This window comes from Limulus polyphemus, unplaced genomic scaffold, assembly GCF_000517525.1.
Source record: "Limulus polyphemus unplaced genomic scaffold, Limulus_polyphemus-2.1.2 Scaffold830, whole genome shotgun sequence".
In the NCBI taxonomy this organism is placed as follows: Eukaryota; Metazoa; Arthropoda; class Merostomata; order Xiphosura; family Limulidae; genus Limulus; species Limulus polyphemus.
In genome coordinates, this window is record NW_013666440.1 from 345,630 (window position 1) to 360,340 (window position 14,711).

The following is a 14,711-nucleotide window of genomic DNA, read 5'->3' on the forward strand; positions in this document are numbered from 1 at the left end:
CCCTTACCCTCATCTACTTAAGCAGTAACCTTTTCAAAGAATGTTAAAAGATTTGTGAGGCAAGATTTTTCCTTAGTGAAACCATGTTAACTGTCCAATAAAATGCCTTTGCAAACCATCTTTTAACAGCCTTTCCAAAACTTGTCCCACAACTGATGTAAGACTAATTGCTCTATAATTACTGGGACAATTTTTATCATCTCCCTTGAATAAAGGAGTTACATTAGCTAACTTCCAATCCTCTGGTACCCACCAACTATTCAAGGACTGACAAAAAAAATAGTAGTTAGTGGCTCACATATCCAATCTTTAACCTTCTTCAAAACCCTTGGGGAAATATTAGTTGGCCCAGCAGACTTATTGACTTTTTATACTTCTCAATTTTTTTCTTAACCAGATCAGAATTAATTCAATCATCTTGTTTAATCTCATTTCCATTTATTAATTTATTTATTTAAATCTTCATTAGTAAAAATCAAAGAAAAAAGGCAATTTACTAACCAAGCCATCTTGTAATCATCAGATACTAGCCTATCCCCATCCTAACATTTTGTTTACCCTTAATGTATTTAAAGAAATCCTTACTGTTAATTTTTATATTTTCAGCCACCCTTTTCTCATATATCCTTTTTGATGTCTTAATGTCCTCTTTCACCAACTTTCTTGAACTTCTAAATCTCCTGTCATACCAATCAATTTAAATTTCTTAAATTTTGTATGTTTTTCTTTAATTTTATTTCTTGAACTCTTTGTGAGCCAACCTGGTTTTTTACTTGTGGTTACCATTTTCTTTCTATAAGGAATGTTTAACTTGAATATTTAAAAAATTATGTTTAAAATTTTCCACATCTGATCAATGTCTCCAAATAATTCAGGTGCCCAATTCACAACAGATAATTCTTGTTGCATCCATTCAAAATTTACTTTTTGAAATTTGTAACCAAAATATCATTATTCCTTATCTCCATATGCAGCAAAACACTGAACCTAATAGAGCAATAATCACTTACACCCAGATGTTCCCCAATTTCCACCCTCTCAATCATTTCTGTATTTGAAGTTAACAATAAGTCTAAAATAGCATTGTTTCTAGTTGGTTCCTTGACTAACTGGTGAAGAAAGCTCTCCTGAACAGTTTCCAAAAACATTTCTCCCTCAGTTTAATTCTAGAATTTCCCAATCTATATGCCTGAAATTAAAATCATCCATAATTATGACTTCATTAACAGCTGAAATCTTAATCTCATTGTAAAGTTTCTCACTAATTTCATCATATGGAGTAGATGCTACAAAGATCATACACACATCTCTTTACCATGTAACAGTTAATGTCATCAAAAGAGAAATGTTGAATTGTTAGACAAAACTGAGATATCAGTGTAGGTAGACTTACTTGAAAGTGTAATGTGAAAATATCATTGAAATTAGTAAACTGCAATTATTTGTTCTAATGTGTAACACACGTAAGACACTCTTTCTTAAGTAATAAAGATAATGATTAGCTAAAGACTTGTTAATGAATGCATTGTTGGAGAGGTTAGTTGCTCGAGTATCAATCTCAAAACAAATTTATGACCAGGTGGGCCTGGCTTCAAGTCCTGGTTATGACAGATTTCATAAGATTTATTAGTATCGATGTGATATTGGATAGCACAAGATGTAGTATGAGTTACTCTTCTAACTTATAACTATACTTTTAATATACACAGGGACTCCCAAGGTTAAACCATATCTATCAAATTAACTAAACCATTGAATTATAGCAATTAACTTATATATCTGTTATAAGAGTTAGCACTGAAATAAAGATAGCAGAAGCCTTAAAACCTTGAATTTAGCAGCCTGTCTCATGATGGCATACAAGATATGCATCTCTGCCCAGGACATGCAAAGATGAGCTTGTATAAGCTAAAGATACATCTCAGTATGTAAAAGATAGTGCTAGTTCCATGTTGATGCAAAATAGATCTACAATACTTATCACCAGTTTGTATCTAAATTAATTTTATGTAGTAAAATCACTTATTATTCTTAGTACCAAGAACTTACATTTTTTAAGGCAAAAGGTAAAGAACATTTTGTGATTGTACATGATATATCTATAGTAGTTACCACCAGAAACCAGATTCTTTTATGGTGACATGTTTCTTGAGATCACAAATATCTGTGGTCAAAAAGTCAAGTACTTCTGAAAGCTTTCACAAATAATTGTTTAAAGAATAATGGCAAGTCACATGAAATTATTTTAAAATTAACCTTTTTATATTTTCTACAATTTGAAAGAAAATTGAACATTGATAAAATATAGTCAGTTATTATTTATGGTAGTTGACTGACAAGTATAAGTCAAAGGCCTTTCTCAAAAATGAAGCTTATCAAGAATGATCTTCATTCTACTGTGGGGTAGCAAAGACTAGTAAATTTTTTACCATTCTCTCTACTGAAGTAGATATCCTGTGAGCACTAAATATGGAAAATAAACAGAAAACAAATAATCTAATCAATTAGGGAAATTGTGAAATATTTTGAACTGTTATTATGTTTTCAATTGTAAAAAATTCAATATTAAGCACTGTGTTTATTATTTTAATATACATATATCATATATATATTGCAAACCATGGTGTCTGTCCAAGCATTTGTCTGTCTCCCATTTGCAGCAGCTGCTTCCCACACTGCATTTGAAAAACTGTGCACATAGGCAAAGCTCAACATTCAGTTTTGAAATGATGGGGAAACAGTCATGAATCATGTTGATGCTAAATTGCTAGGAATTAACCGCACTATCATTCACATTTCAAAATGTGACGTAACTTAAAGAAAAAAAATGTAGATTTACTGCATGTTATTGTTGAGCAACTCTAAGCATGACTGAAATGCTCAACAATTACTTTTCACAGTTGGTGGTGTAAGTAGCTCAGAGCTTTGACTTAGTAAAACCAAGAGTACAACACAATTAACCTTTTTAAAGTTCATGAAATAATTTAAATTGATAGATTAACTTAAACTTTTCCCATCATTGGGGACAGGTACTTTTGCTGCATTAACTTAAACTTTTCCCATCACTGGGGATGGGTACTTTTGTTTATATATGTATAAACATTACAAACATTTAGCTCAATATAAGAGGGGCCTTCCACAAGTTAAGTGCCCCAAGGCTGCACCACGGCTAAATCTGGCTCTGACTGGATGTCCCCCCAATCCTGTCAGACAATGAAGTTTGAGATCATGGAATAAGATTTATTTAATTGGGATAATGAGTAAAAAGGTAAAATATATTTTTCTTTTAATTCAAGATAGGCATATTCCTAAAAAAGAGGAGAAGGATACCAGAGAATATCAAACCTAATTGGCTTACTAATGATATAAAGGAGAAAATCAGGGATAAATTCTATATAAGTTGAGGAAGTTTAAATTTATAGATAGTAGGGGAAATTTAAAGAACTTTAAGAAGAATAAGGATTAAGTTAAATAAAAAATTAGGGAATCAAAGAGGCTTATGAGAAACAGCTGGCTGATAATGTAAAAACTAACAGCAAGGATTTTTGAAGTATGTTAAAGGTACACATAATGATAAAATGGGTATTGGGTCTTTAAAAGATGCTAATGGTAAGGTTTTGTTCAACGACCAAAGCATTTAAATGTTCTCTTCTGTTTTTACAAAAGAAGATATTAGTAATATTCTGAACTCTGAGTATTCTATGGAAAAATTAGAATTAATCTGAATCATGGAGATATTAATTCCTTGATGGTAATTAGAAAGATTTAGAAATTAAAGAGACAAAATACCAGGAGCAGACAAAGTTTTCCTCAGGCTATTAAAGGAGGTTGAGAAAAAAAATGCGAGCTTCTCTTTTTTTTTCATTTTTGATAGATCAATACACAGTGAACAGATTCCTGAGGGTTGTAAAATTGCCGATCTTACTCCTATCTTTAAAGATGGTTGATAAGAGTTACCCTATAAATTATAGGCCAGTTAGTTATATTTCTATAGTGGAAAACATTTTATAGAGTGTGTTCATAAAAGGGAAACTTGTTAACTTTTTCAAGTATGTTGCTTGTTATCTGGACATTGGAAAGGACATAGATTTGATGTACATAGATTTTCAAAACGTATTTGATAAGATACCACACAGCTGATTAGCTAAGAAAAATACAATGGTACGTGTTGAAAAAAGACTGCTTAGTTGAATTGTAGTGTTGTTGGATCAGAAAAAATAAAAGGTTGTTATTAATGGAATCAACTGTACCCTTGTTACTAATACAATACCTCAGGGGTCAATACTATTAACTTTGTTTTTTTCTTGTTTACATTACCAATATTGATAAGGACATATTATTAAATTAGTAAAATTTGCTAATGAAATTAAACCCTTGAGTATTACTAATTGTATTAAGTATGTTGAAGTACTACAGAGTGACTTGGATCAGTTAGTAATTTGGAAAAATATTTGGCAAATAACCTTTAACTATAGTGAGTGCAAGGTAATGCATTTCAGTTATCATAATTTGAATCCTATGTTTAATATAGATGAGAACTTAACAGTGTTTTTGAAGAAAAGATGGATCTTGTTATAGTGGTAGAAAAGTCATCAAGGCAATGCTCTGTTGCTTTAAGTAAAGGCATGGGATGTGTTTATAGATGTACTGACTACAAGTCAAGAGATAATAATTTCTATACTAGTCTCTAGTTAGGTCTCACTTTGAATACAGTGTACAGGCTTGTTTGTTGTTTTATCTAAGAAAGGATATTAACTTGTTGGAAAAGGTTCAGAGGAGGGCTACTGGGATACAAGAGTTATCTTATACGGTTAGGCTAACTTATTTTCTTTTGAGAAAAGAAGAGTAAGAGGTGATCATATTGAAGCTTACAAGATTGCCCATGGGATTGAGCTCTGATTTTTTTGTGCTGTATTTTGAAGGCAATAGAAAGAGCGGACAGGCTAGATTCCAGCTATGACAGTTTTTTTTAATAAAATGATTGGCTTTTGCAATGAGTTGCCACCAGCAATAATGAAGGCTGACACATATATAAGAGTACAAGAAGGTAATCAATGATTTCCTGAAAAATAAAGGCTGAGTTTCAATTTGTACTTTTTTAAGAGTGGATGAGCAAAGACAGACTAAATGATGAAATGGCTCTTGTTGTCTGTATGTTATGTTATGGAATCAAGCTTGCAACTTTGCTTCTTCTGAATTAATGAAATGTCTGATGTTTTTTAATAATGTAAAAGGCATCGTATACTGGAATTTGTTGGTCATTGGAGCATCATGAATTGTGGTAAATGTTTAGATTTGCTGAAACCATGGAAGAGGGATTCTCTCTTGTTATTTGACATCTGCTCATGGCATCTTCTAGGAATTTCCTTAATGACTTTTGAATTCCTCCATAAACTATATTATATGTTTTTGATATTCTAATTTAGATGTTTTGTTTGCTATAGGAAGTTTCTGGCATGACATAATAATAATTTGTATTGTATAGAAGTTTCTTTTATGTCTAGGTCTGATGTGACATTGCAACTTTTTGTGAGAGGATAAAACAAAGATTTTAATCTTTAAAAACATGAGTGAGTTAGTTGCTCAGCTATTTAGACAGAATTTCTACTGGACTTTCATTATTTTTATTGAATAATCAAAAAGAACTTGTCTGACGATAGCGACTGTCATAAAAATATCTTTTTGATGGTTTCTGGATTAATTATTCCATTTTTAGAATGGAATTCTTTGCTGAAATTGAGCAGTTCTAAATATTCAAAGTCAAGAAGATTTAGTTCATCCATGGAAAAAACCAGGATTTGGTGTGAAGGTGTTAGCTTCATCAGACATGGGTGACTGTCAACTTGATTGGATTTGTTTAATTTTAGAAGTTTTGTCTTTTTAAAGAGGCTTTGCTTTATTTTCGGGGACAGCGATTCTAAAGAAATTTTAGATAAAAAAAATACTGATCTTAAGACATTTTAATAACTTATTTGTGGAATGTCCTTGTGGGAAAAGGTGCATGTCTCATCACATGGAGGTAATTTGTTTTCTTTTCTCTCCAAGTCATGTTTCACTAATGAAGTTGCAGTTAATTGGAAGATATCTAGATGGCAGGATAAATATTGGAATCATTGAGTCCTCAATAAGTCCTTGGAAGGTTTTCATAATAATTTTTCCAGGAAATTCTGATCATAAAACTAATTTTTTGTGTGGATTGCTGTAAGCTGAACTAGGTGTCCTGGAATTGATAATGCTTTAAAATTTTGCATTAGTTTATCCGCACTTGACTTTTCAGTGGAATAGTATCAAATATGAGTGAACAAAGAAATAAGATAAATTTAGGATGTTGCTTTTTGGACTTACAAATGCCTTACCAACATTTCAGAGACTAATGAATTCTGTATTAGGTGGTTTTGATGATACTGTAGTTGTGTTTTCTGCTTTGAAATAGCATTTTTTAAAATGGACTTTAAATGTTTATAAAACTAAATAGACTGTCTCTTAAACTTAGAAAATGTATTTTCTTGAGAAAAGAATCACCTTTTTCTGGATTTTTGGCAAAAGAGTCTGGAATCAAGAAGTTGTTGAGTTCCCCTCACCAAAAATCATTGCATATCTGTAAAAGTTTTGGAATCTCTGTTATTTTTGACATTTTAGTAACAGTTATGCTATCACAACAGTTTCTTTAAGTAGATTAAGAAAGATAGTGTTTTCCAATGAAATGAAGCTTACAACTTTGCTTCCTCTGAATTAAAGAAATGTCTTACATTCAAACCACTTTTGGCTTTCTTTGATTTTAGCAAGCAGTTTATTGTTTCTTAGGTACCTCTGATTCTAATTTGGAGGTGAGTTTAGCTCAGTGGAATTAAAAAGTGTTGGATGTGGTTATTGCATATATTAGTTTTGTGTTATTTACACAGGAATTGTAATATTCATTTACAGAGCATGAATATTTGGGTGTTGTTTGTGCTGTTGAAAACTTTCTGTACTGATCACAGTGCATCAGAAGAATCTCCTGGTTGCTTAGTTTCAGTTCTTTGATGGCAAGAATTTTACTTCTGTGTTGTTAAATATCAATTAGATGAGCTAATGATCACAGTTAATGTATTATCTTACAACTCTTTTCAAAATTGTTAATTTTTTTTTGATAATCTTCCTGAGCATGCAATAATAACAAGTAATATTGCCTTGGAACAAGATGTAGGAAGTATGAAGTGTTCACTGAAATGTGAAACTCGTATTAAACAAAAAAGTATGACTTATAAGTTAGGGAAAAAAATTAGCACAATATTTCAGCTTCTAACCTTCTTTGTGAATATAAGATATACTAGAAAAAAGGTGCATCTTTGGAAGCTGCAATTGAGTGATAATAATTTAGTTCAATTTATCAGATTTTCAAGCATGAGTAAGTAATTAAGGTAATTATACAGGTTTTTCATATTCTAAAGCTAAGTTTGAAGGGTTATGTATATAATCAGACCATGATGTTATGTATCCCCCTCTTTTTTATATACAGATTCTTAGATATTTTTATTACTATTGTCTGGCTGGACATTTTGTATCCCTAAGACACGTAAGGTACTGAATAGAAACTTTTTTTTACAGCTGTGAGAAAATAATGTGAAGCATTCTCTGCACTCATGTGAACCTCATCAAGCATAAAAAAAGATCTGAAGCTTTGATGTTTCTAAATTTCCCTATCCATCCATTTAAATATCTTTAAATGGATGGATAGGTTCCTGCTTTGTTATATCCTTATAGTATGGCTGACTTTTGTAATGTAATTGACTATTGTTCCACTTTCTGTGATTACAGCTGAATTAGATGTTTGTGTCTAACAGAGTTATTTCCTTATCATGAGGTTTCACATTATTTAATTCTAGATGGAGGAACTCAGTTTGTCAATATCCTTATTTACAGAGGTCACTAGTAGTTGTGGAACTGAACATTCATTTACCAACATATCATTCCCAGACTGTCATGTCTGAAAGGCTTAATAAGATTGAATATTATTTTCGACACTTTTATAAGTGACACAAATTCCAATTATGCTAAATTCCTCCCTTTTATGACTTTTGGATTGCTTAATGCTTCTAATAAAAACAGTCTTTCACTGTATTTAAATATCACAGATGGGTATTTGTGTAGTATCAAGAATACTAGGTATTTCTTTTCTTTTCTTGTTCAAAGAGGTGAAAATTTCTCTTTCATTAATAATTCTTGCAATTTTTCACACATATCCTTTTTTTAAATGTAATTAGTTTAAAGAATAGAGATAGTTTTGAAACCAGACTAAAATGCCTTTGTTCTAGTTCCTTACTGTTCTGGATCATTGCATGAGTAAGTTTTATCTATGAATGCATAGTTGAATTGTTTTTCTGTTAAGATGTTAATCTGAATTAATTAGGGGTCAGCCAGTTTTTTGGAAGCCAAGAATTCTTACACCCAGGTGTCTAACCCAATTGGCAACCATATAAGATGAGTATGTTCAGTGACAGGGATTTAAACTTGCATCCCTCAGATTGTGAGTAGAGTACCAAAACCACCAGGCCATGCCAGGCTCACACATTTGACTACAATATAGCATGACAATATTATTTTCCACTGGCAGATCAGATGTTGCCTTAAGATTAAGAATGTATCCTTTCTTACTTTTGTATTGGAATGTCCAACAGTGATGTAGGTAGTGCCTGTGCACTGAGAGGACTGGCATTATAGAATTTTGTATATAGTGCTATGCTCTCTTAATTTGCAACAAGTTAAGTTAATTCAATAAGTGTTTTAGGTTCCAAAGCTTTGAACAAGTTTTATTAAAGGTAGAGACCCTAAATATAAGCCATAGCTGTCATCCTTTGAACATGTCTGGTTGATTCATGTTTTGTGTTTTATTTCCAATAAAGAACTATTTAATTTCACTGTCAAATTGTGTCCAGTCTCATCCTTCAATTCAGTCAGGAAGGAAATTCTGCTTTTAACTCTGTGCATAATTCTAATAACTTATGAATGAAAATATAGAAGAATATCTAATGATATGCCAGCCGCACTACACATGCCATATCCAGTGCCAGTACCAGGGCTTATCACTTATTTCTACATTCCTTTGTACTCTCTTTATGAACTTAAGCTGGTACTTCAAAAATATCATTTTTCATGTGAAGGACTTTTGCAAAAGATTAGGAAGATGATGAGTGACATGTTGAAACATGTAGAGTCATTATGTTGAAATGATTTAAATTGTGTATTGATTTTAATGTTGTATATTTATTATTTTAAGATTAGGAGTATGAATATGATTCATAATCTGAAAGCAAGACACAATTTGGGGGGAAGTCCTTTTATGGTCATTGCTGTTTCACAATTGACATGAAAGGCCATATCTACAATTTCTATCCAGTCACAAGCTCGTGGAGAATCAAAGTCAGGAATTTCATGGATTATTCATTTTCCTCCATGAATTTAAACTGATGCACATTTGGCATAAACAACTGAAGATTGTAGTGATGACTTGCTATCTGAGGGCCTTAAAACCAAGTGGGGAGCCAGTTATTTTGTACTTGTATACACCAAAGTCCATACCTTTAGATATGTGACTCCTGTAATGAACTTCCAAAGTTACACTGAAAGGAATCTGTTTTTAATTAATTCAGGCTGTTATAAACCATGTGGAAAAGTCCTTGTATCCTTATTTCACTGGATTTCACCTGTATTATTTTTGATCATCAAACTGTTAATACTGAGGAAAGTAATTTTGATGTACTTATTGAATAATTAGATTCTGCATTGTCTATGCCAGGGATAAATTATGTTAGGTTGGAAACAATACTGAATTTGATGAAGTTTGTTGTATTGAACATTCCATGTTAGGTTTAAGAGCAAGAGTATGTGTGTATGTGGCCAGCACTAATGACATTTCTATGTAAAATTAGTTATGGTTAACTTCGGTTTTACCATCTGTTATCAGTTATGTAATATTTAACTAGTGATTAATTTGCATTTGGGATTGGCACAGCCATAACATTAGCAGGTAATATTATTATTTTTAAATTGGTGCCCATATGTGCTAAGAGTAGAGGTGTGTATCTCACAGACAATATAAAACATGCTGTTAACTGTGACTATATTTTTTTATGTTTTATTCACTGCATAGGGGCCTATGCTATAATTAAGTATAGTTAACATTATTCTAGGATAACATATTTCCTTAACAGGTTATGAAATCTTGTTGCAGTAATAAATTGATAAAATGAATGTATAGGAGTTATCTTGAAAAATCTCTGTGTGTGTATGTGTGTGTGTGCTACGTGAAAACACACCTTCAAGCAATATATGCTGCATAAAAGTAAGATCAGCAACCCACACTGCTGATATTATGATGTCTAGGCCATGATTGTCATAATATAAAGCTCTGATACTGATAACCTTTCAAGCAATGTTTTGGTTCATTTTCAGAACCTAAGGCAATTTGCCAAGATTTGTGAATTGGAAGCATGTTATTAGTTTGAGTAGGGCATCAAGACTTGTTTTAACTTTATGAGTGATTAGGTCGGTCATTTTAGGGAAATAAGTAAGCCTTGCCTAAACATTATTGCAATCATTGTAATTTCACTATCTCAATTTTTCCTGTTAGAACACAATAAAAAAAGCAAGTACATTTAATATTTGAAACATCAACTTTCATAGTAGGACATATACCAATTTCACACAGTATTTATACTGTTTTGGAGAGTTATGCTACTGTGAAATATTATAACAAAGTTGGATTTTCATAAGAATAATCTAATTTTAGTTGCAGTGATTATATATACTTTTACTTTTAAAGATCAATTTAAAAGGTAATGTTCATAATATTTGATTTGGACTTTTCCTTTATTTCTTACAGTAATGTTTTACATGATTTTTTGAATGTATAAATACTTAGTAATGTTTAGGAAGGTCTTGAAACTTTGCAGTATGAAGATTGGCAGATTTGTTTGTCAATAACCATAAACTTCATATATAATATATATATGCCCAACTGTATACATGGACTTATTGTAATTTAATGTACCTCAATATATGATTGAGTCTAATAATGCTTGGAGATGGCTAGAATGGGTAATGAAGAAAACTTTAATATAAGTTTAACATAACAGCAAATGTACAAGGTTTGGTGATCATATGGTACAAAACCTGTTTCACTTCAACTTTATATCAGTTGTGGTTGTCGTATAACTTGCTGATTTGCATATTGAAAATGTATTTAATATAATGTTCTCAACTCTTTAATAAAAATGATAGTGACCTTTTTCCAAAACAAACCAAATCCTAGAATAAGTTATGGGTCCGTATATGAACCTCATTGGCTTTTAAGTAAATGTTTCTAAACTATTTAGCACTATATTACTTTCGTGTCCATACTCAAAATCGTATTAACTGATACTATTATATTGACTGTAACAGAGGAAGATACTTTATCTATATTTACTTAAACCACCAAAATATTATAACAGTGGAGTGTGGTATTATTTACTCTCTTTAAAACTTCATTTACTATTATGGTAATTACTAGACAATAAAAAGTTCACTGCTAATTAGATAATTGTCCATTCTACAAGTAATTTTTTACTTCTCATTCTTTAGGTAATTATTGATCTTTCTTCAGTCCCTTTAAACAAAGAAGTGCAATGGTTTTTCCTGACCAGCCATGAAGATAGCCTCAATTCTTTGCTGGTAATATGAACATAATTTTTTTTAGTAGGGTATTTCTTCTCTGATTATTATGTCGTAACTTAATTAGAATTTTTAAAATGGAAAGTAATTTACATTTGTGCTGTAAATTTCAAGACTAAAAAAGAAGTCACTTTGAATGTAGTGAGTGTAATCAAATGGATTGAACTAAACATTAGTAAGTTTTGATTACTATAAATGCATCTTAAAAGTCAAGCCTCTAATCCTTTTTTTAAAAGAAATTAAACTACCTATACAAAAAATATCTGAAGATGCAGGCATTTGGCTATTGCTGTTAATAAGTTCAGGTCACGAAAACTTTTGTCTATATACATTTTCACTGATCATTGTTATGTCTTTCTAGCGCCGGCAGAACATGTATCTGGATACAGAGGCAGCCAGTACAATAACTTCAACTGATCACCTATCTCCTCCTTCTACTCTGTCTAGACTCTCTGATAGTGATATATCAGAGTTTGACCTAGATGAAGGCAGTAGTCTTCTGAGAGGTGATTCTTTTATATTCTTAGTTCTTTCAGTATTTATGCTTTAGTTCAGCCATTATATGAATTTTTCTTGCTATTACCTAACCAGTAAGACATACCTGTAAACCAGAGGAAGAAATTGATGGTTTTATTATAAAAGATCTTGATGTGTTTTATTATTTGATTAGTAATAGTTGTCTAGATATATCTAATAATACACACTGACTTGAATGTTTTACAAGCAATTAATTCATGTATATATAAGCTGTTTGTTAGATATACATGACTGTTTTAATTTAAGTATAGAGTGAGTGTCAAATTTAGTTATTTTTAGAAGTGATGGTTTATTGCAGGTTTGTTTATGCAACTGTATACGAACTATACCTTGTGCACTTCAGTTGTTGTGAATTTGTGCTTATTGTATTATTATGTTATGTTACTTGAACCTTCTGAATTTTTCTTGTTGCTTTAAGTAAGTATTGTTGCATCATATATCTAGTAGTGTGTGGAATGTTTGAGACTGATGTTGTATGTGTATATATATGTGTCAAAAAATTAGTTTGATATATAGTAAGTAAGACAAATCAAGTTATGTTAGTAAGTTAGATAGATTGATAAACAGATATAGACTGTTTGTTAGTTTAGCCATAAAGAGCTTATATTGGCAATTATGAAGTGGATTATCACAGATTCTATTGTAATAATAGAATAGAGAAGAAATAATTTGTCTTATCAATTGTGTTCTAAAGTAATTGAACAAACCTGTGTGGACTTTGACAAAAAGAAACAATTAATTAAAGCTTTGGATACAACTATGGAAACCAGTGGTGTAACTTAAGTGACATTATAACCAATTGTATTGTAATAACAGAACACAGAAGAATAATTTGTCTTGTCAATTGTGTTCTAAAGTAACTGAACCAGCCTGTGATGACTTTGACTGAAAGAGACGATTATTTAAAGCTCTGGATACACCTGTGCTGATTAACTGTGTAACGAACTTTTGTATATACATTTGACTTGTTTTAATATATTATTTCAATACAAGTAGACTGTGTGCTGTTTGCTTATTATAGGGATTTATCACTAACAAGTCACAGACACCAACTGTAAAGAATCCTGCCTATAAATATGTAAAAAGCTGATACTGTTCTTTTTCATCACCGTGCATATTTTTGTCTGTTTTTGCTCATTGCAGAAGCTTTTTTTTTTATGAACTAAAATGTTGATTATTATAGTCTTATTAACTTGGCAGATCGTCGTCTAGCTGGTGTAGATGGTGCTAGTATTAGCTCTCTAGGGAGTAGTTCCAGCCCCCCACTGGTTAGAGAAGAATTTGGCAATATCATGGAACGCAGATCTAGGCGAGATATGTCACCTAGTGGTAGAAGACAATCTGGAACAAGTATGTGTTCATTGCAGTTAACAGTGTTTAATGATTTTGATAATGAAATTAAAAAAGATATTGCATTACAGAAATAAGGGAAAAAATTGAAATAATGATGAACACACCAAAAATTGTGGTGGACTCTGTTTAGTTCATTGCAGAAGTTATAATTTTCTACTGTCAAAAACATTATAAGTTGAAAGGATAAATGGTGTCCCCAGGTGGAACAGCAGTAAATTTACAGACTTACAATGCCAAAATCTGGGGTTCAATTCCCCAACAAAATAAACAAACAAACATGAATAAATGGCAATAAAACAAAAAAAAAGTTTAAACTGCACTTTAGAATAACCTGCCGGACTTGCAATTAAATATAATTCAAATATTTTGACAGTGGAGATAATACTTAATTACCCATTCTCTATGGTTAAAAGTAAGACTTCATGAAGTAATTATACTGTTTTGGAAAACTAATATCATTTATAAAGTATAGCAAATACCAAGTGTTTGTGTGTATGGATACAAAAATAATATTTAACAAAGTAACTGTTTATGAAAGAATATAAAGCAATGCATCTCACCAAGTACTTACTTTTGTTTGAATGAAATTCATACAGTAGATATGTTTGTAAATGAAATTTGTTGCAACCCTCTCACTTCTGGTTTTATGTGATACCATACATTCTTAGCACAACATTACATCTTTATATTAAAAATGTAAATGTAATTCTCATCTGTTTTGATAAGTTTTACATTAGAAAACTGTAAAAATGATATTTTAGTATTATATAATGATTTACTTTATAAAGTATTATAAACAAACAGTCAAAAATCCAAGCTTTTATTTTTCTAGTATCTGTAGTCACCTGAACTGTATACTGTCAATTTGTATTTTATGATGACTGATTCTAGAACATAGATTTGTTTGTACCAATAAACTGTTGTATTACAAAGAAAGTTATATAATTTCTGTCTTCTGAAGGCAGAAGAAGCTGATCTATGAATTTACTGGTTGAGCTTACATGTACAATACCCTCCTCTAGGGTCTTGACAAATAAACGTGTACTTTGGCTTTTAGAATATATGTGTTCCCACAACTATATTTCGTTATGAAGGGGAGGAGTTAAGCTTCAAAACAATGTAAAGGTTTT

At 31.2% G+C, this 14,711-nt stretch overlaps 1 protein-coding gene across 3 annotated transcripts in view; it reads left to right on the forward strand.

Annotated features, from left to right (window-relative positions):
• LOC106460762 (regulating synaptic membrane exocytosis protein 1-like) overlaps nt 1–14,711 on the forward strand; it is a 146,478-nt gene that overhangs the window by 90,676 nt on the left and 41,091 nt on the right. For all 3 annotated transcript variants that reach the window (XM_022387542.1, XM_022387540.1, XM_022387541.1), the window contains exons 11-13: nt 11,602–11,691; nt 12,053–12,197; nt 13,429–13,578. In XM_022387542.1, coding sequence (XP_022243250.1) covers nt 11,602–11,691; nt 12,053–12,197; nt 13,429–13,578 — 385 coding nt within the window. The remainder of the gene's footprint in view (nt 1–11,601; nt 11,692–12,052; nt 12,198–13,428; nt 13,579–14,711) is intronic.